Consider the following 24850-nt stretch of genomic DNA (forward strand, 5'->3'; position numbering starts at 1 on the left):
TAGACTTCTAAAATAAATGAGCTTGAAAAGAAAATGGTAATCAAGTCATCTCTTGGACTTTTTGAGAATTATGGTAATAATTGGTGGGGAGGAATGGGGAAGAATGTCAGGCACAGAACTTTGGTGGAGAGTGGAGAGTGTGGTGCTTTATATTTATCATGGATGCATGCAAATTTATACCCCTGAAATCTTATAATTTTTGCAAAAATATATTAAGTCATTAGTAAAAGGTTAATAGTTTTTTAAAGAAATATATGTATTTAGTAAGTTTGAGCCTAACCCCTACCACACTGGAGTAAGCTTCTGTACTATGACATCTTTCCTTTCTCCTTCTGTATCTCTCTTTTTTTTTCACCTTTTTAAAAATTTTTAAAAATATTTATTTATTTTCCCTTTTGTTGTCCTTGTTTTATTGTTGTAGTTATTATTGTTGTTGTTATTGGTGTCATTGTTAGATAGGACAGAGAGAAATGGAGAGAGGAAGGGAAGACAGAGAGGGGGAGAGAAAGAGAGACATCTGCAGACCTGCTTCACCACCTGTGAAGAGACTCCCCTACAGGTGGGGAGCCGGGGGCTTGAACCCGAACCGTAATCCTTCTTCCGGTCCTTGTGCTTTGTGCCATGTGCGCTTAACCTGCTGCACTACTACTCTTTTTATTTGAAAAAGTAATCCTGGAGTGGGGAAATGACAACAGGACCTAGGCTGATGGTGGGAATAGTGTACAGTTACCTGTCACTACAAAGATAAAAAAATTGTACCCATGTAACAACTGTCTTATGAATCATTACTTCCCTTAAAAAGGACAGTATGTGTAAACTAGCCAAAGAACTTCAGCATCATTTTGAAATTCTTTAACTAGATAGACAGTAGACTCATTAATAAACAAGTTGATATATATATATAACAAACAAAAGAATAGGCTCAGAAGAGTGAAACCTCAACAGTGACAAAAAGTAGAACAAAATTCCCAGTAGTTATTAATCAGGAGCAAATGCTTGTTAAATACTGGAGGGTCTGCTAATAAGCTTTTTTATACCGCATACTTTGATCCTGTGATGTATCAACAGTTTTGAACTCTGCTTTTCATAGTTAGGCATGTTGAGAGCAAGGGGAGCCTTTATATAGTATATCTAAAATTTCAGAGCATAAATTCTCAGACTCTCTGAAAACTATTGTGCCATACTTGAGAAAAATAAAAGCAACACAAACCCTAAACTTTCAAGAAAATTTTAAAAAATTTCTTTATTGGGGGATTAATATTTTACATTCAACAATAAATACAATAGCTTGTACATGCATTACATTTCTCAGTTTTCCACATAACACAACCCCCACTAGGTCATCTGTCTTCCTTTTTGGACCTGTACTCTCCCTATCCCCCCCCCCCACCTCGGAGTCTTACTTTGGTGCAATACACCAAACTTTCAAGAAATTTTATAGCACTTGAGATGAGGCAAAAATTCTTACAGCAGGTCTAAGGAAGTTCTTTACTTGCATTGCATGGAGTATTTCCTACTTGCAAGTAGCTCATCCTTTTATTTTCTTTTATTTTTATATTTTTTAGCTCATCCTTTTAAATTAAATACCCAGATAGTCATCATCAGAGTATGCAGCCTTTTTTACTTTTTATTTATTTATTTATTTATTTTAGATTGAGACATAGAAACAGAGAGGTAAACAGAGAGAAAGAAATCACTACACCAAACCTTTCTCCTTTCAATTCTGTAGAAGCTAGCTTTGAACCTGGGTAGCTCATACAGCAACACAGTACATTATCTAAGAGAGCTATTTGCCAACCCTAAAGCATGCAGCTTTGAAATGTTGAATAAAACAAAGGTTATCTTTTTTCTTAACAACTACAAGTAAATCTCACTTAGTAAGCATTTTACATCATCATTAAATCACCATTATAACTTACCTCTCTCAAAAACCATTGCCTCTACTTACACAATCATACTTATCCTTTCGCCACAATCTTCGGATTTCAGTGAACTGCATTAGCATTCCCTTTAAGTTTCCAAGTGCTAAAGCTGCCAGGACAGACTGTGAAAATCATAAACAACAGATGTACTTTAAGAAAGTCACAGAAACCATATAGAAGCAAAGGTGAAGGTTGTAGATAAGTAAGTCCTTGAAAGGGCCTCAGATTGTATCAAGAGATACACCCTTACTGGTGTACAGTACCATGCAAGTCACACCAGACTTAGGACTCTGATCTAGCCCCATGTATGACTTTGTCTCCACCACAGTGACAGGGACTGAGTTGCTCTTTATTGTCATACCATAGATAATCTTATGGCACCTGCTAGCCTGTGGGATGGATTAAAGACAGAGGAAGAAAGATCTTAAAACGAATGACTAAAACTAATTCTTCCCAATCTGAAATAATCTAATGTGTTTCTATTTATTGGAGAAGGAGCAAAGAGTTGCACTTTAAAAAAAAAAAAGCAGGGAGTCGGGCTGTAGCGCAGCGGGTTAAGCGCAGGTGGCGCAAAGCACAAGGACCGGCATAAGGATCCCGGTTCGAACCCCGGCTCCCCACCTGCAGGGGAGTCGCTTCACAGGCGGTGAAGCAGGTCTGCAGGTGTCTATCTTTCTCTCCTCCTCTCTGTCTTCCCCATCTCTCTCCATTTCTCTCTGTCCTATCCAACAGCGACAACAACAATAATAACTACAACAATAAAAAAGCAACAAGGGCAACTAAAGGGAATAAATTAAAAAAAAAATAAAAAAAATAGAGGGTTAAAAAAAAAGCAAAACATACAAAACAAACAAAAAATCCTCAAACACCTGGGGGTCCTGGAACTAAAATCCAGACCTTTGATAGTAAGCATACCATGCTGTAAATGGAAGCTAAAGTCACAGATCAAGTTAAAGATTTTATGTAGAATCTGGTATAAAATGGGCCCTATTTTACTTTTTTTTTCTACTATGTCTGCAAAACTGACCATAGTAAATGCATGTTTGAGGGGTTGAACTATTTAATGAGTGAGCAAACGAACTAGTATATCCCAAACCAGATATAATCACCCAGAGCTTTAAGAAGCCCTGATAATTTTTAAAATTTTTCCCCTTTATTGGGGGATTGTTTTACATTCAACAGTAAATACAGTAGTTTGTACATACATTACATTTCTCAGTTTTCCACATAACAATACAACCCCCACTAGGTCCTCTGTCATCCTTTACCAGGACCTATACTCTACCCTCCCCCCCACCCCAGATTCTTATTTTGGTGCAATATTTTGGTTCAGGTTCTACTGTGTTTTCTCTTCTGATATTGTTTTTCAACTTCTCCCTCTGAGTGAGATCATCCCATGTTCATCCTTCTGTTTCTGACTTATTTTACTTAACATGAAAGAATCCCTGATATTAATATCACTCAATAGCAGACTTACTAAAAGTGTTCTTGTTGGTAAGCAAAGCTTGGCCACAGCAAAATTTCAGGCTTCTGTTTCTTCACAGAGGATAACTGGCTTTACAGGAGTTATGACAGTGAAAAGTGCTGAGAAACCATGTAAACTCTCTTCCATATTTGAATTTTAGCACAATGACAGGAACAGATTCTCAACCCCCACCCCAATTCCAGCTATTCTACTCCAGATGAACTCTGGAATTTGTTCACTTAACCTTTTCATGTCTTAACAGAATAGTATATGAAGAAAATCCAAATTGTCACTAAGTTTAATTGACTTTAGGAAGAGGAGGAAGAAAACTAGCTATTCAGGTGGAACTATGACATTACAGACACAACGGTCTAAGAACTTGTCACAAGGACCCTTGATAGGAGGGTGAACATTGTTTCTTTTTTTTTTTAAGTTTTTAAAAAATATTTATTTATTTATTGCCCTTGTTTTATTGTTGTAGTTATTACTGTTCTTGATGTCATCGTTGTTGGATAAGACAGAGAAAAATGGAGAGAGGAGAGGAAGACAGAGGGGGGAGAGAAAAAGAGACACCTGCAGACCTGTTTCACCGCCTGTGAAGCGACTCCCCTGCAGGTGGGGAGCCGGGGGCTCAAACTGGGATCCTCACACTGGTCCTTGCGCTTTGTGCCATGTGCGCTTAACCCATTGCGTCACCGCCTGACTTCCGAAAATTGTTTCTATTATGGTTATTCATGAGAGACAAGATTTTAAATGACCATTGTCTCCTCATTCTACTCCTAACTAAAGTGGGTTTGGTAAAGGCCAAGTAGACCCCTAGGAAGACATGCAATATTGCAAAGTTCTCCACCTAGAGTGGACATGGGTAAGTGATGCTTATTTATTTTTAGTAATACATGAATCCCTCTATTTCTTTGGTAGTGATTTATTTATTTATTTTATAGAGACAGACAGAAATTGAGAGGAAAGGGGGAGACAGGGAGAAAGAGACGCACCTACAGCTCTGCTTTACCACTCATAAAGCTTTCTTCCTGTAGGTGGGGACTGAGGGCTTGAACATGATAATGTTTGTACTCTACCAGGTGTGCCACCACCTGGCCCGTTGGTAGTAGCTTTTAAAAAAAAATTTTTTTTAATTTTATTTTATTTGATAGAGACAGCCAGAAACCAAGGGGGTGGAGATAGCGATGGAGAGAGACAGAGAGACACCTGCAACATAGCATCACCATTCACAAAGCTTTCCCCCTGCAGGCGGGGACCAGAGGCTTGAACCCAGGTCCTTGTGCACTGTAAAATGTATGCTCAACCTGGTGCTGCACTACCTGGCCCCTGGTAGTGACTTCTTGACCTTTCTTATATTGTTCTTTTGGAAACCAGCAAATTAACAGATAGAGTACACTTATTTTGACAAATAGTGCTCTGCACTGATAGAAGGCAATTTTCACCAATGTGGTCTTTTTAGGGTAACCACACTGGGAGTCCAGAAATCGGGGACCAAATCCACATTTCAGCTAGCAACCAACAGAGAAAAAGACCTAGACCTCAAACATTAAGCAAAGGTGGGCCATGCTAATCTTTTGTAGTTAGAAGTGTAATAGAATATTTATAAATTGTATAACAAAAGTATTTATTCTTATAGATAATAACAGTAACATCATCAGAAAACAATAACAATATTAGAATAACGATAGTGACAATATAAATGCTAATGATTATCATTAAGTGTTAATCATGTGTCACACCTCAAGCTATGCACTTCAGATGCATTATTTTAATTAATTTTTGGCAGCAACTCTGTGAAATGAGTGCTATTTCCTCCCCACTTTTGCAAATTTGGACATTGACGTTCAGAGAAATGAAGTAATTTGCCTTAAAGCACTCAGGTGGTAGAGCCAGGATTAGAAGTAGGTACATGAGGGGGCTGGGCAATATTACTTCCAGCTGAATAGACATATTACCAATGTGCATGGATCTGGGTTCAAAACTCTGGTTTCCATTTACGGGGAGGGGAGCTTCAGGAGTGGTGAAGCAGTGATATAGATGTCTCTCTTTCTCTGTCCTTTCCAATATTTCCCTACCCTTTCAATTTCTATCTGGAAGAAGAAGGAAGTGAAGGAGGAGGAAGAGGAGGTGGAGGAGGAGGAGAATAAGAAGAAGAAGAAGGAGAAGGAGAAGGAGAAGGAGAAGGAGAAGAAGAAGAAGAAGAGGAAGAAAAAACATGATTCTAGAGGCAGGGCTCCATATTAACACCATGAAATCATATTAATACCACAGAAAGTAATGTATTTACGCTCCAGTTTCTACATTCATTTATCTGGAACCAGAAAACACCTAGAATTGCCAAAACCAGCTTAAGGAAAAGAAACAGAAATGGAGGCATCACACTCCCAGATCTCAAACTATATTATAATGCCATCATCATCAAAACAGCCTGGTACTGGAACAAAAATAGGCACACAGACCAGTGGAACAGAATTGAAAGCTCAGATCTAAACCCCCACACCTGTGGACATCTAATCTTTGATAAGGGGGCCCAAAGTATTAAATGGAAGAAGGAGGCTCTCTTCAATAAATGGTGCTGGGAAAACTGGGTTATAACATGCAAAAGAATGAAATTGAACCACCTTATCTCACCAGAAACAAAAATCAACTCCAAATGGATCAAAGACCTGGATGTCTGACCGGAAACTATCAAATACTTAGAGGAAAACTGGTGAAACACTTTCCCACCTAAACCTCAAGGACATCTTTGATGAAACAAACCCAATTGCAAAGAAGACTAAAGCAGAAACAAACCAATGGCACTACATCAAATTGAAAAGCTTCTGCACAGCCAAAGAAACTATCACACAAACAAAGAGACCCCTCACAGAATGGGAGAAGATCTTCACATGCCAAACATCAGACAAGAGACTAACCACCAAAATATACAGATAACTCAACAAACTTAGCACCAAAAAAGCAAATGACCCCATCCAAAAATGGGCAGAGGATATGAACAAGACATTCACTTCAGAGGAGATCCAAAAGGCTAACAAACATGTGAAAAACTGTTTCAGGTCGCTGATTGTCAGAGAGATGCAAATAAAGACAACATTGCGATACCACCTCACTCCTGTGAGAATGGCATACATCAAAAAGGACAGAAGCAACAAATGTTGGAGAGGCTGTGGGGACACAGAAACCCTTCTACACTGCTGGTGGGAATGTAAATTGGTCCAGCCTCTCTGGACAACAATCTGGAGAACTCTCACAAGGCTAGACATAGACCTTCCATATGACCCAGTAATTCCTCTCTTGGGGATATACCCCAAGGATTCCATAATGCCCAACCAAAAAGATGTGTGTACATCTATGTTCATAGCAGCACAATTCATAATAGCTAAAACCTGGAAGGAACCCAGGTGCCCAACAGCAGATGAGTGGCTGAGAAAGCTGTGGTACATATACACAATGGAATACTATGCAGCTATTAAGAACAATGAGCCCACCTTATCTGACCCATCTTGGACAGAGCTAGAAGGAATTATGTTAAGTCAGCTAAGTCAGAAAGATAAAGATGAGTATGGGATATCCCCACTCATCAACAGAAGTTGAGAAAGAAGAACAGAAAGGGAAACTAAAAGCAGGATCTGATTAAATCGAGAGCAGGGCACCAATGTAAAAACACTGTGGTGAAGGGGAGGGTGGCCATTGGGCTTCCCGGCATGGTGGAGGTGGGGGGGCGGGGGTGGGTGGTGGGGATGGGACACAGTCTTTTGGTGGTGGGAGTGGTGTTTATGTACAATCCTATTAAAGTGTAAACATTATATAAACCACTATTTAATTAATATGAGAGGCAAAAAACTGATGATATGTCTAGAACTTCTTAAAACACAGACTGAGTCTTTTTAATACATAGGCTGTCTTTGATATGTTCTCTCCCAAAAGCCTAGACCAGGGAGAACAGAAGCAACCAACAGCACAGCTATATACTAGATGCTGGGTACTATACCCCAAACCCTATCAAAGGGACTTTCCAAAGTTAACCCTATCACCAAATAATGTGATGATAACAATAACTATTCATTGTCTTCTTGAACCCTAAGACAACAGGAACCTCACATTTCCACTATAGAGCCTACATTTCCCCCAGTCCTGGAACCTTAGTGTGGGGCCCACTTTTCTGCATGCTGCTCTCAATTCAAATCAAATAATATTGCATCCGCGGATCGCAACCTAATCAATGCAACGAGTGCCACCCCAGCATCCTTCACTTCAGACTGTGACCAGAGACTTCAGGTGTGGAATGACAACCTTTCAGCTTCATCACTCGGTTGAGACCTTTCCTTTCATAGTATTCTCTAATTCCATTCCAGGTGTTCCACTCCCCAATAAAGTCCCCAAACCTAGATATAGTCCAGGTCCCCTGAGATAGAGCATAGGTTCACCCGTGCCCATAAACTAGGGGAAAAATATATACCTGAAAGCAGAAGTATACAAGAGCATGCAGGGAATACCCCCAACACTTCATCTGCACTATTCCAGTCTTTAGGTCCATAATTGTTCAACAATTTGTTTGGCTTTGTATGTTAACTCTCTTTTCAGCCACCAGGTTCCGGATGCTGACCAGACTTCCCTGGACAGACGACCCCATCAATGTGTACTGGAGCTCCACTTCCTCAGAGCCCCACCCTACTAGGGAAAGAGAGAGACAGACTGGGAGTATGGATTGACCAGTCAACGCCCATGTTCAGCGGGGAAGCAATTACAGAAGCCAGACCTTCCACTCTCTGCAACCCACAATGACCCTGGATCCATACTCCCAGAGAGATAGAGAACGGGAAGGCTATCAGGGGAGGGGGTGGGATGTGGAGACCGGGTTATGCGAATTGTGCAGAATTGTACCCCTCTTATTCTATGGTTTTGTTAATGTCTCCTTTCTTAAATAAATTTTAAAAAATTTTAAAGAAAGAAAAAAAATATTCATTTATTATTGGATAGAGACAGAGAGGAATTTAGAGGGAAGGGCGAGATAGAGAGGGAGAGAGTTAGAGAGACACCTGAAGACTGGCTTTACCACTTGTGAAGCTTTCCTGTTGTAGGCCTGCAGGTGAGGACCAAGGGCTTAAACTTGGGTTCTTGCTCACTGTAATGTGAGCACTTAACCAGGTGCACCATGGCCTGCCCCCTAAATTATCTTTTTTTTTAAAGAAAAGATTTTATTTATTTATTAATAAGAAAGATAGGAGGAGAGAGAGAAAGAACCAGACATCACTCTGGTAGATGCACTGCTAGAGACTAAACTCAGGGCCTCATGCTTGAGAGTACAATGCTTTATCCACTGCACCATTTCCTGGGCCACCTACATTATCTTTATTTATTTATTGGGTAGAGACAGCCAGAAACCAAGAGGGATGGGGTAGATATAGAGGGAGAGAGACAGAGAAACACCTGCAGCCTGTTCACCACCCCCAAAGCTTTCCCCTACACTCGGGTTTCTTGGAGATGCTGTTACCTAATTTCTGCTATCATTTTGCAAAATCTGAGTCCTATATCTATTTACAGAACAGTAAACTAAACTCTAAAAAAAAAAAAAAAAAAACAGTTCAGGAAAGGTGGATAGGGAGCCTGAGGGTGTGGCGTGAGGACTATGTCTGGCTGTTAGCTCTCATCTTGCAGCCTGACTGCATTGGTCTTGGAGTCACACCAAACTCGGGTAGCTGTAGGGCGTATTCCTAAGAACAGTTTGTGTGGCTGGTAGCACCATTCTCAGCAATAGATAGATACCAATTACCTCAACTTTGAAGAAAATCTTGCCTCCAGTCAATTCCTATTGAAGCTTCAGAATTAGAGCCCTTTCCAGTTTTCACATTAGTTATATTTGGAGTTATGAGCATGCGGAGAGTAGAAACGATAAGGAAGCCTGGGCATCTACATTCCTAACATTCATAAAATGTCGGTTAAAAAAAAAAAAAGGAACAGAAAAGAAAGTGGTTCATGGAGTAAGGGATCAAAATAAATAAGACCATGTAGTGACATTGTTTTCTCTAGTTTGGTTTGTGCATTTAGAATTTAAGAACCAGGGTCCTTGGTTTATCACCCAAAGAGGGAGAGTTACCTTTTGCAGTGGCTCCAAAAGAAATCCAATGGCTACAATGACAATCAGCACAATGAAAGAAGAAAGAAGTCCAGCAACCTGTGAAGATAAAAGCATCCTATTTGCAAATTCAGCATTTCCTGGGCTCTGAATCCTCAGTTACTAAGGCTAGAATGACCTTGGCAGCAAAGATCCTGAAATACCTGAGTTTTGCCTCCTGTACTCTCTTGAACCCCAGATCTGGAGAGGGCAGTACTGCCAGCAAATCCTCTGAATGATCCAGTGAATATGTTACCCACTCCCAAGGCTATTAATTCCTGATGGGAGAACAAGGAGGAGTCTTTTTTAAAAGTGGTACCATTGACATTAACACAAAATGGAACCTAAATTTGTCTAAATAGACCCCCCCCAAAAGTTGTACACTTACCTGGTTGCCATCAATTGGATAATCATATTTGAGGGAATAGACACTGGCGACTGAAAAAGCCACTGCAAAACCAACAATTGCAATGCCAAAGCAATCTCCAATGGTCTCTTGGAAAATCTTTATGTCAGGTGTGATAGGAGGCTGAAATCTGAAGTTGAAATAAAGCAAGTTTAGTGGGAAAGATAGCATAATGGTCATGCAAAGGACTTTTATGCCTGAGTCTCTGAGTTCCCAGGTTCAATTCCCAGCATCACCATAAGTCAGAGCTGAGTAGTACTCTGGTAAAATAAAGAAAATATTAGAAATTAAGCAAGGCTGAATGAAACAAACTTCTTAAGAAACCTTGAATGTTATGTATTTGCTCTCAGGAGAACTCCAAATTCCTTAATAAGACCCTGACTTATCCTCTCTCCAATCTCTCTTGTGTTATCAATGTCATTTCCCAGAATTTATGTTCTGACCATACTGAATCTTTTTGTTTGTTTGTGGAGCATCACCTTTACTCTCACTCTGATAGTTTATCTGCTGTTTCATCTTCCTAAACCATTTCATTCATCTTCATCTTTTTAGAAAGACTTCCCTATCCTCCAAGGCTAGAGAAAGGTGAGATTCTCTATGCTTTCCTGACTTGTGACACCTATTTTCTTTCAATTCCTGTCTTGCCAAATGTCCACTAAGGCACAGAGAAGGGGCTGTGTCTGTTCCTCTATACCAAGACCAGGTTGAACATTCTTCTTGGTATCTATTGGGTGGTCAATAATTGTTGGTCAAGCCAATGAATGAGTGCAATCTTGACCTTGAAGTATGATTATCAAGCATATAGCAATATTAAAAACTTTGGAACTTATTGTCTTACTATTGTAATGCTGCCTGAATTTAAATCAAGATTGTAAACCTGGTCCAATGATAACTACATTTGACATGACTTTACTAGTTTAACTACATTCTAGAGTACACATAGCTCCAGAAGCTTCATGAAAAATGTTTTAGATCTCACTTGTATGGTAAAATTAGATTTCAAAATATCATTCACAATCCCTTTAAAAGTTACCTATGAATAAAGGCTCTCTGAGCAAACGCAGTTCTGAGATAAGGAAAATAAAAAAGTCTTCCCTCCATTAATAACAATAACCTTTCAGGAAAAAACCCTTAGCAAACAGCTGGGCCTTGGACTCTGTTCTGCATGCCTCAGAACTTCTAAACCTAGTATGGCCATGATAGAAAGAAAATCCATTTAAAGTGGTATTGTGTCATAGAAACTTTCAGTTCACACAGCGTACTTCTGGCTTATGCCTTATGAGTTGCTAAACAATATCCCTAATGATATCCTCTCACATTTAAGTATCTCCAAGTCAACATCAATGCACCAAAATGCTCAATTCCTGCAAACTTCTGTTTATGAGCTGAAAGTTAATGAAAATGAGTTAATGAATCAATTCTACTCTTTCTCAATTGCTGCTTATGTTTTGTGATTATCTGTGTTAAACTTTCAGCTCTAATTTTGAAAAAGTAATATTAATTCTTATTTAGCCACCAACAATTAAAATATTAGCCTGGAATTTCTTCTTGTATTTTAAATCAGTGATGCAATTAAAATTTGGTACAATTTTGTACCAAAATAACCAGAAGTCTACTCTTTTTCTTCTACTCTAGTCTCTGAACACCATAAACAGTGAGGTACAGTGCATGTACAGTCTGAAAACTTAGATTTATTTTCTTACTCTGTTACGTGCCTCTCCCTGAGTTAATTTTCTCATTTGTAAGTGTGGATAATAACCCTTGTTTTCTTCATTTCGTAATTTTTTTGGGAAAATCAAATGAAATAATGGACATAAGATACTACTTACATACTACAAAGTACAATGTGTAGGTAGCTTTTATTATAAGTTCCTACAGGAGTGTGAATCTATCCTTGTGTTTCCTTTCCTGTTTCAAGGATCACTTCCTTTCAGGAAAGTTATTATGTGACTATGACGTTACTTTAAGTTGTCATTAACATTAGCATAAATTAATAATAATTACAATATACTATGTGCATTAATTCTATCAATCTACTTATTTATCATTTATTGTTTCCTAAGACATTGAAATAAAACATAACTACTCAAAAATTAGAGTAGAAGGAGACCTTTACAAGTCTGCAGTTTCAGCTATTTTCCTACTTAAAAATCTTTTAAATTGGGAGTCGGGCAGTAGCGCAGAGGGTTAAGCGCATGTGGCGTGAAGCACAAGGACCACATAAGGTTCCTGGCTTGAGCCCCAGGCTCTTCACCTGCAGAGGAGTCGCTTCACAGGCGGTGAAGCAGGTCTGCAGGTGTCTTTCTCTCCTCCTCTCTGTCTTCCCCTCCTCCCTCCATTTCTTTCTGTCCTATCCAACAAAGACGGCATCAATAACAACAATAATAACTACCACAACAATAAAAAGCAACAAGGGCAACAAAAGGAAAAATAAATACATATAAAAATTTTTTTAAATCTTTTAAATTTAAAGTATTATTTGAGATTCATTAAATGGAACAAACAAATAAATATATGATGGTAAGTCTTTTGCTTTTAAAATATATGTAACTGTTTCCCCGCCCCCTCTGCCTCCAGGGTTATTGCTGAGGCTCTGTGCCTGCATTATGAATCCACTGCTCCTGGAGGTCATTTTTTCCATTTTGTTGCCCTAGTCGTTATTGTTATTTTTACCATTACTGTTGTTGTTGGATAGGACAGAGAAATAGAAAAAGGAAAGGAAGACAGGGAGGAGGAAAGACAGACACCTGCAGACCTGTTTCACCGCTTGGGAGGTGATCCCCCTACTGCAGGTGGAGAGCCGGGGAATGGAACTGGGATCATTAAGGCTGGTCCTTGCAACTCACGCCTTGTGTGCTTAACCGTTTGCGCTACCGCCCACTCCTCCCCATGCCCCATGTAATTGCTTTTAAAGAATTTTGCAGGGCCGGATGGGGGCGCACCTGGTTGAGTGCACACATTAAAGTGTGCAAGGACCCCGGTTCGAGCCCCCGGCCCCCACCTGCAGGGGGAAAGCTTTGCGAATGGTGAAGCAAAGCTGCAGGTAGCTCTCTGTCTCTCTCCCTCTCTATCACCCCCTTCCCTCTTTTCAATTTCTCGTTGTCTCTATCCAATAAGTAAATAAAGATAATAAAAATTTAAAAAAAAATTTATTATTTGAGGGACTGGGTGGTGGCACACCTGATTGAGAGCACATATTACAATGCACAAAGATTTGGGTTCAAGTCCCCAGTCCCCACCTGCAGTGGGGGAGCTTCATAAGTGGTGAAACAGTGCTGCAGGTGTCTCTGTCTCTTTCCCTCTCTATCTCCCTTTCCCTCCTCATTTCTGGCTGTCTCTATCCAATCAATAAATAAAGATCAAAAAATTTAAAAATATTATTATTTTTTTTGTTATCTGAAAATCAACACTGCCTATAGATGTTACTTCCTAGAATTCTCAAATATCCATGTAAGTATGAGGAAGGAAAGACGCTTTTATCTCTTTAATAGAAAAAACAACTTTTCCTAGGAAAACAAGTGAGGAAAAAAAATTATGCTATGGTTTGAGTACAAGAGATGTAAAAAAAAATGTCACAGCACTTTCCTCTCCCCCCCCCCAAAGAGACCATAACAACTGTTTTCTAGGGACAGGGTTGGAAACTGGGCTGCACTCATGACAACACAGGGCACTATCCAGTACTTTGCTGCATCTAGCCCCTCCCCTCCCCTCCCCTCCCCAGAGTTGCTCTGGCCTTGTTTTGAGTTTGATCATGGGAAAGGACAGTGTGTACCTATCTGGAATGCTCAAGCAGTGTGCAGCAGGGATTCCTTCAATGTCTCTTTTGAACTGTCAGAACTTGGCTCCAGAACCTCACACAAAGCACTACATATTGTTTATAGTATTTATGTACAAGGAAGTCTAGTAGCCTTTGGTTCTTTTTATGATGAATTGCCGGATTAATTTTCCAACTTCTCTATCTGCATTGTTTCATTTTCACTTGTGTGTGAGACCCTCCTTTATTGGGTTTTTGAGTTCTTTCACAAGGAGAAATTTTCTGGTATTAGAAACTATGGACACTTTCATCCTCTGTGGCTCCTTCCCAGAAGGAAAGCAGTGAGCCCTCCTCATGAATTCCAGATGGATAAGAAAGAAGTCTGAGCTGGGTTAATGGATGGATTTCAACTTGTAGTCTTCCATAACTACTTCTTATTCTTTTATTGGTGTTTAGATGCTGCCAGTCTCCCCTCCTTACTGCACATGCGAGTGTGTGTGTGTTTTCAAAAACCAGAGTGTTGTAATTTCAGAGCCTCAGGTAAGAAAATCTTTTGCATAATCTTTATTCTATCTCTCTTGCCCTAGAGGTGCCATCTTAAAAGATAGACTTACCCATTTGGCATGTCTCCAACCACAGCCACATCAAACCTGTTTTTGAAGTCAAAGCCATAGGATACACCTGTCGCGATCACTGTCTGTAAAGTTGCAAATTGCTGAGGTGAGAAATGTGAGCTCTAACTAAAAATCTTGCTTTGAAAAAAAATACTACTGCCACAAACCACCTTTGACTTTTATGTGGGAATCCTAAGTCCATAAACAACTTTATAAAAACATCTGGAGACAAATCTCCCTAAGCATTGAGAACCACTGGGGCAAGTTGTGGTGCAAGTGGTGGAACATACATGTTACCAAGTTGCATGGGCCCAAGTTTAAACCCCCACTCTCCACCTGCAGGGGAAAAGCTTCACAAGTGGTGAAGCACTGCTGCAAGTGTCTCTCTGTCTCTCTCTCCCTTTCTCCCCCCATTCCTCCCCATTTCTCTCTGTCCTATCAAATTAAATGAATTAAGTTAAAAAAATCTTTAGAAAATAACATTAAAAAAGGAGAGAGAACCATTGGTCTAACATTGGTCTAAAGTATAAGATTACAACTGATCTGAGATCTTGCTCTGTGAACCTTCTTTGTCGTACATGGGAATAATAAACTCAAAACCGTACAAGGAACTTACTCGATATTGAATGACAAGAAAATCATGCTATATATTATGCCTAGAAACTGCAAAAGTGGCATCTGTGCCACTTAAATCTCCTTATGTGAGAGACTTTTGATATAAAAACACTATTGTGTGTTTGACAATTATTTTGACATAATGATTGAGTTATGACAGAAGTCTTAAGATGACCAGTTACCATTAACAGTTCAATTGGGATGGGCACTGGAAGTTTGGCTTTGTAGCGCTGATTTATTTCTTTAACCACAAATACAACCAATAGGATAATCAAGGATGTTACAAGGTCTGCGGTATTAGTATCCTTTATTTGTGTGAATACGGAATTCAGTACCTGAAATTATAAAAACAAAACACCAAAGTTCTAAACAAATGCATAATGTGGATGTATTACAGTTATTTACAAGTAGGTTATAGTGATCATTCAAGCAGAAGAACTGATGAAGACTGCTAGCGATTTTCAATTTTGCTCATTTCAGTTATGAACATGTAAAAGTAGAAATTAACATGAAGATGAGAGAAAAGCAAATTAGCATAGCATGGCCCTTAGCCTAGTTTAGGGATGTTTATGGCACTTTTTTTTCCCCTAATAATTTATTTATTAGTAGTGACAAATTATTATAGTTGGTCTCTTCTGATCTTAAGTCTCTTTGGTAAAAAAATTTTTTAAAAATCTTACAGTCACCACTATCACTCTGTCCAGGTTCTGTCCTTGGATTCTGGTAATTTTTCTTAGTGTATATTTCCTGAGTTCCTGGAATCTTTAAGGCTAAGATTACTCATATTTCTTAGTTGATCTAGTGACTAAATGGAAAATAATTTTCCATTTATCTGTATATTGTGAATATTTCTAATTCTTAAAGTTTATTTGGTTCCAGATCCATAGAACCAAGGTGAAAAAAGGTCCAAGTTAGTTCTCAAATTCTTTCTAGAATGCTCTGCTTTTAGAGTAGTTTTGGATGGGAGTGAGAGAGTAGGGGCTCCCATTGGAGCAAGTTCTATCTCAGAACTCCAAATACTGGCTTGGTAGGAGTGTCCTTAATATTATCCATTCTACAGAACATCCTCTGGAGGAGGGAAGACTTTTTTCCTAATGACATATTGACCAATTCCCTTTTGCTTTACAAATAGAGATACTCAAAAGACTCAGCAGAATCTTAGTTCTAGAAGAACAAAACCTGCTCTTTAAGAATGGTGAATTATTATAATTGAATTTGTTAATTCCTTTCAAGAGAAGATTTTGAGAAAATTTAAGAATGTACTTAAAGTTTATTGCTTTCAAAAATATTTGTGTCACCTCCGTAGAGTCCTATCCCACTTTAGAAAGATAGAAACAGGCTGGGGGTATGGATTGACCTGTCAGTGCCCTTGTCCAGACCTTTTACCTTCTATACCCCATAAATATCTTTGGCCTATAATTCCCATGGGATAAAGGATAGGGAACCTTCTAATAGAGAGGATGAGATACAGAACTCTGGTGGTGGGAACTGTATGGGAATGTACCCCTCTTATCCCACATTCTTGAAAATCATTATTAAATCACTAAAAATAAAAATACTTGTGTCCCCCACATACAGAAGGGAAACTTCATGAATGGTGAAGTAGTGCTGCAAGTCTCTCTCTCTCCCTTATTTTTCTCCCTCTCCCTCTTTCCTCTCTCCCTTATTTTCCCCTTCTCTCTCAATTTCTCTCAGTCTCTATAAAAAATAAACTTAAAAGATACCTAAGTGTCAAATCTATTAGAAGTATTTAATTTCTGTTATTCACATTAACTATAAAGTAGATGGGATTGATTTTAGTGTTGTTTTCTCTGTCATTAGCATTTTACTAACGTGAAAAAATTTCACAAACCACTGTTCTCTGAAAGTTGCAGATAAACTCCCAGAAAAATCACTAAAAGGAATTTCTCCAAAAAACATGATGGCAAATTTTATGTATTTCAATATTTTTAATCAAAAGAAACACTTACTTTGAAAAGTGAAAATGGATCAGAATATGAAGGGACTGAGAGCTGGAGCATAAATTTGAGTTGGGAAACCAAAACATGAACAGCAGCAGCTGTAGTGAAGCCACTGATTAAGGACTCAGAGAGATATATGACCACAAATCCGATCTGTAGCACTCCCATCGCCAACTGAAAAGAGAAGGGCAAAAGTCTTGGTTAATGCAGACTAATAGTACACCTCAGAAAACTAAAGGATCCACATTTTAAAGTGATTCAAAATGCAAAGGTCCTATACTCCCAGTATGTGACATGAAGAAACAAATGCCCCTCTATCCTGGAATACCTGTTGTTCAGGGTCTCTTCTCTTCTTTCTTTTCGTACCCTACTCCACAAGGTGGAATGCTACTTGGAATTCCTGTAGCATGTAAGTATAATACACACACACCCCCAAATAAGAGCTTCCTCCCCACAATTAATGTGTTTTTCTGCTTCTGGAATATAGCAGGAACTATGGATAAAATCACTGTACTCAGAATTCTATCAGTAAGAGCCACAAATAGGACACACAACTTTAATTCTTATATAAATTGACATTTATTTTCCTTTTTGAAAAATGATCCTAACTAATAATATCACTAACCATAAACTTGGGCAGCACCTTGAGGTGTCCATGGCATTTCCATTATTCAGGATCTGTGTCAGGTATGTGGCTTAGGAACAAAGCTTTAGGCCCTTCCAAAATCCTCTTTAGTTTTCCCCCAAGTCCTTGATACAGATCATTTGAAGTGCTAAGCCCAAATTCCTTTTGAATAAATTATAATCCATAAGGAATTAGAAATAAAAAAGTTCCAGAGTTTCTAGTCACTATTACTGTATGGTTTTGTTTAGTGACTATATCAACCTTATGAATTTTGTTAATGAAGAAGCATTTCATCCCTCATCATACATGTCCCTTGGTTTTTATTTTTCCTTCTCTCTAAGATCCATGCTCACTTGCAACATAGATCTTCCCCTCCACTTCTGATTATGGTGACCATCCTTAACTCATTTGTCACAATGACTTAAGGACACAAATTGAAGAGAGGATTGGGGAGGGGTACTAGGAAGAAACAAAAATAGAGAAATGTGTACCAGTCAGGTCAAGTAGATTGGAGAAGTTAGAATGCATGAGAAACGTGGTTACCTGGATGATTCCAGTAAGGACTGTGAGTGATGTAGCCACCATTAGCTTTTGTTCATTTATAAAAGTTTCATTAACTATTGAGCTATTAGACAAGTTTGATGCAGTTGGGACTAATCTTGTAACCACTGCTCCCACCATCATGCTCAGAACTGGAAATGGACCTAATCAGAAAGAAATTGGGGGGGGGGGGGATTTTACTATATAGAATACTACTCTGTAGCAAAAAAAAAAAAAAAAAAGAAAGAAAGAAAGAAAGAAAGGAAAGAAAAGAAAGAGAAAAAATGAGATAGTATTGTTTGGGACAAAATGCGTATAGATCGAGGTGATTAGACTAGGTAAATAAAGAGGGAGCTGGGGAGATAGCATAGCAATTTGCCAAATAAACTTGCATCTAAGACACCAGAGGGTAGGTTTATTTTCTGTCTCCACCATAAGTCAGATTTGAGCAGTGCTCTGGTCAAAAGAATAATGGAAAAAAAAAAAAAAACAGACCGTAGAAATGAATGGCTTCACTTCTCTGTGAAATAGATGGCTAAAACAAACCAACATTAAAAAAAAAAGTGGTAATAAAATTATCTCTCAGATTCTGTGAGAACAATCATGGTTATGAAGATAGAACTCTGGCGAAGGATCCAGTGAATTACACACACCATTTGTGGGTCTGAAATTAGACTTTTGAAAAATTTTTTAAAATATTTATTTACGTATTCCCTTCTGTTGTCCTTGTTGTTTTATTGTTGTAGTTATTATTGTTGTTGTTATTAATGACATTGTTGGATAGGACAGATAAAAATGGAGAGAGGAGGAGAAACAGAGAGGGGGAGAGAAAGACCTGCAGACCTGCTTCACCGCCTGTAGAGTGACTCCCCTACAGGTGGGAAGCCGGGGTCTCGAACCAGGATTCTTATGCTGGTCCTTGCATTTTGCACCATGTGTGCTTAACCTGCTGCACTACCACCCGACTCCCAAACCTCTGAAATCTTTTAATTTTGTAAAACACTATTAAATTATTTATAAAATGTTTTTTAATGGTTGGGGGCTGGGAGATAGCATAGTGGTTACACAAAAAGACTTTCATGTTTGAGGCACCAAAGGACACAGGTTCAATACCAGCACCACCATAATCTGAAATTTAACAGTGTTCTGGTAAAAATAGATACAAAACATTTTAACCGAGGTTGAACTGTGGTCAAAATGTACTTCCCTAAAACATCATTTTCTTTCAACCATAATGTAAGATCCAGTCCTAATTTTTTTAATTGGAGGGGATTAATGGTTTACAAGTTAATGCAGTTGTTGGTGTATGCATAAAATTTCTCACTTTTCTGCAAGACACTTTCACCCCAGCTCCTAAGGGTCTCCTTCACCATCATGCACCAGGATTTGAAAGAAACCTTCTGCACCAAAACGGAACCAAAACACCCGTCCAAAAAAATCTGTGTATAACTATGTTCATAACAGCACAATTTGTCATAGGCCAAACTTAGAAGCAACCTAGGAGTTCAATGACAGATCCTTATTAAATAAAGTAAGAACAACAAAAGCTGGATAAGGGAGGGGGGTTGGGTGGTAGTGCAGTAGGTTAAGTGCACTTGGAGTGAAGCACAAGGACCAGATTAAGGAACCCGGTATGAGCTCTTGGCTCCCCGCCTGCAGGGGAGCTGCTTCACAGGCAGTGAAGCAGGTCTGAAAGTGTCTACCTTTCTCTCACTCTCTCTGTCTTCCTCTTCTTAATTTCTCTCTGTCCTATCCAACAACAATGACAGCAATAACAACAATAATGATAATTAAAACAATGATAAACAATAAGGGCAACAAAAAGGGGGAAAATAGCCTTTAGGCGCAGTGGATTTGTAGTGTAGGCACCGAGTCCCAGCAATAACCCTGGAGGCAAAAAAAAAAAAAAACTGGATAAGGGAAAGAGACCTGCATACTTTAATGATAGCTCTTTCAGTCACTACAAGCCACCTTATCATCTAAGGCCCTATGGATTCCCACATATATATGATGGACCTAGGCCTCTAACAAAACCCTCTCTCCACCATCACTGGTCACCTTCACAGGAACATCATAAGTCCCCTTGTGGACCTCTACAGGACCTTGCCCTCAATGTAGACTAACAATGGTAGGGACTGCCTCACAGTCCAGAAGGAGGCTGGGTCAACATACTCTGCCACTTGAGGAAGACTGGTCCTGAAATGAGTGCAGCCTAGAATATTCCTAGCTATGACCATGGACTGAGAGCTCAGACAGGGATGCAGAGGTTACATAAGTTCCTCTTCTAAACATGAATAGACATATTGCCCAAGGTCAGATCAATGGGGTTTATAGTTAACAGTATTTATATACTTCCTCATATTCAGGAGCTACTCTCTGCCCTAATCCAGCTTTCTAGCCCTATCCTTAACTCTGACACCATCTTTTTAGATAATACTTTTAGCCCACCTGCATGTTAGCTGTTGGGCTCAGGCAAAAATTAGTAAAGTCATGGGCCCCTTGTAATATACCTAAAGTAGATTTCCTAGCTTTTTCCAAAATAAAGACCCCAAATCTCACCTGCTATATTCTTAACTCTAGGTTCCTGATTATTAAACTATCTGTTCTGCTCTATATCTTAGAGCTTTTCAGCCACTAAGTTGCAGATACTACCATGACATCAACCTGACTTTCCTGGGCAGATGACCTCACCATTGTACCCTGGAACCTTACCTCCCCAGAGTCCTGTCCCACCAGGGAAAAATAGAAACAGGCTAGGGGTATGGATTGACCTGCCAATATCCATGTTCAGTGGAGAAGCAATTACAGAAGCCAGACCATCCACCTTCTGTGCCCCATAAAGAATTTTGGTCCATACTTCCAGAGGAAAAAAGAATAAGGAACCATCCAATGGAGGGGATGAGATACAGAACTCTGGTGGTGGGAATTATATGGAATTGCGCTCCTCTTACCCTACAATCTTGTCAATCATTATTAAATCACTAATAATAAAAAAAAAAAAAAGAAAGTTGTGGTATATATGCGACACAGTCGAATACTACTCAGCTATTAAGAGTGATGAAGCCACCTTCTCCAGCCCTTATTCTTATAAAGAACTGTCTCATGGGGGTCAGGTGGTGATGCACCTGGTCGAGAGCACATGCTACAACATGCAAGGACCTAGGTTCAAACCCCCACTCACACCTGCAGGGGAATAGCTTTATTGTTGTCTGTCTCCCTCTCTATGGCCCCTTTCCTTCTCAATATCTGGCTGTCTCTATCCAATCAATAAAGATTAATAATAAAAAAAACTACACTTAAAAAGACATTTTTAAAAAAGAAGAAGAAATTGCCTCTTCTCTAGTATTATGCATGATTTGGAATGGATACAATCTATGACTAGTAGGATTCACAGAGAAAAAACAATGTGAATGTTAATTAAGCGATAATTCACTTACCTACAGATATGTGTCTAGAAGTGCCCAAGAAGAAGTAGGTGATTACTGGGAAAAAGGCTGCATACAGTCCATAGCTTGGCGGGATGTTGACCAGCAGGGCAAATGCTAAGCCTGCAAATGTACAAGCACCAGGGTCCTTATTTTAAGTATAAAGATAATTATAGAAGCTCTGAGTAGATTCTTCCAATACTTAAAACTGTATCTTAAAAGTAAGTTACTTTAGGGAGTCAGGCAGTAGCGCAGCGGGTTAAGCGCAGGTGGCGCAAAGCGCAAGGACTGGCATAAGGATGACGGTTCAAGCCCCCTGGCTCCCCACCTGTGGGGGAGTAGTTTCACAAGTGGTGAAGCAGGTCTGCAGGTGTCTTTCTCTCCCCCTCTCTGTCTTCCCCTCCTCTCTGCATTTCTTTCTGTCCTATCCAACAACAACGATATCAATAACAACAACAATAACTACAACAATAAAACAAGGACAACAAAAGGGAATAAATAAGTAAAAATTAAAAAAAATTTAAAAGTAAGTTACCTTATTGCCTCAAATTTATCAACGATACAGTGAAAAAGCTATACAATTTCAGAAGTTGTAAACTTTTATAATTATTGGATTAGGTAATTTCTCAGAGAAGACACCTACAACAAAACCAACCTAATTAAAAACAAGTAACTTGGACTTCATAATAATTTGTAAATGTGACTTCAAAAGATACTAGTAAGGAATGAAATGAAAACCCATAAAATGGGAGAAATTATCTCAAAACATATTGTATATGGATCTAGTATTCAGAAACTCTGTAACTCAAAAATGCAAGAAGTACCTTTTTTGATTAAAAATTTTATTATCTTTATTATTTATTGGATAGAGAGAGCCAGAAATTGAGAAGGAAGGGGGAGACCAAGAAGGAGAGAGACAGAGAGACACCTGCAGCCCTGTTTCACCACTTGTAAAGCTTTCCCCCTACAGGTGGGGACCGGGGGCTAGAAACTGGATCCTTGCTCACTGTAACATGTGCATTCATCCAGGTGTTCCACCACCTGGTCCTTGACTTTTTAATGTTTTTATTTGTTATTGATAGTACGTTACAAGACTGTAAGATTACAATGTATAGTTCCATACCACACCCATCACTAAAGTTCTGTATCTGTACCCTCCCACCTCCCAAAGATAACCAGCCTAGTTCTTATAAATCTTAGAAACAGTTTGCTTGAGAAGCACGTGATTTTTAAATGTGAAAAATATTTAATAAACATTTCTCCAAAGATATGCAGAGGACCAGTAAGTGCTTGAAGATATGTTCTACATAATTTGTCATTAGAGGATTGCAAGCCCAAACTAAAAGAAAATAATATTCAATACTTACTAGGATAGTAAACAATAACATTTGTTTGCAAGGTCATGAAGACATTTGAATCTCATACATGGTTCATGGGTTGCCATATGACCCAGAAATCACACTTCCAGGCATATACCCATGACAACTGAGACACATTTCCCATAAAAACTATTAAATGTCAGTTGTGGAAGTGGCTTTGTGTTAGAGTGCAGAACTTGTAAGTGAAAGGCTCTTGTTTTGATCGCTAGCACTGTGTTTGGCAGACAGTGCTGCTCAGGGACCCCTCCCCCATAGGAAGTAAATAAATGAATTTTAAAAGAAAGCCATACAAATGTTCATAATAGCATTACAAATTATAATTCCAAAATGGAAACAGTCCATCAACGGATGAAAGGATGAACAAAACATGATATAACCCAGGCAATAGGAATCATTCATTCACAGAAAGGAATACACTACTCATACTTGCTACAGTGTGTATGAACCTTGAAAATATTATTCTAAGTGAAAGGAAGAACCACATAGGCTGTGGCTCTATTCATATGAAATGTTGAAGAATAGACAAATGCACTAAAACAGAAAGTTATTGTGGGGTAGAATGCATGAAGGAGGAATACAAGTTTCTGCTAACAGGAAAGAGATTTGGGGAGGTGTAGTGGTGGAAGCAATTTGCAGTCAGATAATGGTGATGGTTGTACACCTTTGTGAATATGCCAAATAGCAGTGAGTTGTACATTTAATAAATGGAGGGATTTCATAATACTTGAATAACATCTCAAAAAAAAAAAAGTTACCTTGCAATACAGCCACCAGTCCAGTGCTAATTCCAGAAACGATGTCACTGAGCAACCATTCCTTTACCCGATAAGCTGGTAACCAAGATGCAATGGGAAATAGAGAAAGAGCAATTCTCTTTGCCTTTTGTGTGGAGCAGCTGAAAATATTGAAAGTCACAGGTCAGTGACTTAACACCAAATTGTAAGTTAAGCATTGTAGGTAGAAAATTGATAAAGATGGTGATATATTAAAGAATGAAGTAGTACTGCCACTAATTTTTCTACTAATATTCAGATCCTTCACCTGGACCAATATCAAAAGACTTACTTATTTTTATTTTATTCTTTAAGAAAGAGAATACCTTTTTTTTTTAATGTCATGAGTTTACAGAATATTCAAGAGGAGCACGAAATAGATTTTCTTCTCTATGAAGAAAAGAGATGGTTGTGCAGAGATTTATTTTAAAGAAAACTATTATTTTTCTTGATCTGTAATAGATTTAGTTATCTTCAATTTGAATTGTACATTTCAAGTGAATTTTTTCTGTTCTTATCTAATGGCATTTTGACATTAAAAGATTGTTGAGAGCAGAGATGATAATAATTTTAAAGTCTAGCTTTCTCATCCTGTTAGGGAGTAGGATGTTTGGAAACCAAGATTAAAAGATTCAGAAGGCTATGGGCTAGAGCCAGAAAGGGGAGCTTGAGAGTTTAAAAGTTTAGAGGAAAATGCTTCATTTAATCTTAATGCTATTATCTCAAAAAATATCTTACCTACAGCCCTCTTTGAGATGATCCAGAAAGGTCTTATGATGTCTGTATTTCTTCGTGTGTTCTTCCCCAAAAGTATTTGCAGAATACACTGGCCTGGCCACAATGTACTGATTCCCAATGGGTTCAATCATTTTGCTTTTTTTGGCTGCTCTGCCAAATGGAAGACCTTTGGAACTGAGTAGTAAACCTTTCTTCTTTCCTTTAGCAGGTTAAAATGCCTGAAACCAAATAGAGCTTGCTTCTTAAATAACTCAGAGATAATGTGATGCAATTTACAGATGAGTGAGCTCTGAACTGAATGTTACCTACCACCTTTTGAGATCAAAAGAGGCAGGATTAAGGGACCTAGATTGTGATTTGCCACAGTGTCATCACTTTTTACTCAGATTAACTGGACAGGACTTCTTTGGGTAAGTAAACAAATTTTAAAAGATTTTTAAAGGAAACGACAAAGCACTAAGAGTTGATTCAGTTTACTACTCAGTGAGTGTACTTACTTTCCCTGTAAATGTAAA

General features: G+C 38.7%; 1 protein-coding gene across 1 annotated transcript in view; it reads right to left on the reverse strand.

Moving 5' to 3' along the window:
• Window positions 1-24534, reverse strand: part of SLC26A3 (solute carrier family 26 member 3) — a 59016-nt gene extending 34482 nt beyond the window's left edge. The window contains exons 1-11 of the mRNA XM_060196404.1: window positions 24336-24534; window positions 23580-23719; window positions 21458-21568; window positions 18024-18184; window positions 16865-17029; window positions 15077-15229; window positions 14280-14362; window positions 9894-10041; window positions 9670-9783; window positions 9488-9565; window positions 1949-2044 (exon numbers count right to left, since the gene is read on the reverse strand). Coding sequence (XP_060052387.1) covers window positions 1949-2044; window positions 9488-9565; window positions 9670-9783; window positions 9894-10041; window positions 14280-14362; window positions 15077-15229; window positions 16865-17029; window positions 18024-18184; window positions 21458-21568; window positions 23580-23719; window positions 24336-24466 — 1380 coding nt within the window. The 5' untranslated portion in view covers window positions 24467-24534. The remainder of the gene's footprint in view (window positions 1-1948; window positions 2045-9487; window positions 9566-9669; window positions 9784-9893; window positions 10042-14279; window positions 14363-15076; window positions 15230-16864; window positions 17030-18023; window positions 18185-21457; window positions 21569-23579; window positions 23720-24335) is intronic.
• Between the last annotated feature and the right edge of the window lie 316 nt (window positions 24535-24850).

Source organism: Erinaceus europaeus, chromosome 8 (assembly GCF_950295315.1).
Source record: "Erinaceus europaeus chromosome 8, mEriEur2.1, whole genome shotgun sequence".
NCBI classification, from domain to species: Eukaryota; Metazoa; Chordata; class Mammalia; order Eulipotyphla; family Erinaceidae; genus Erinaceus; species Erinaceus europaeus.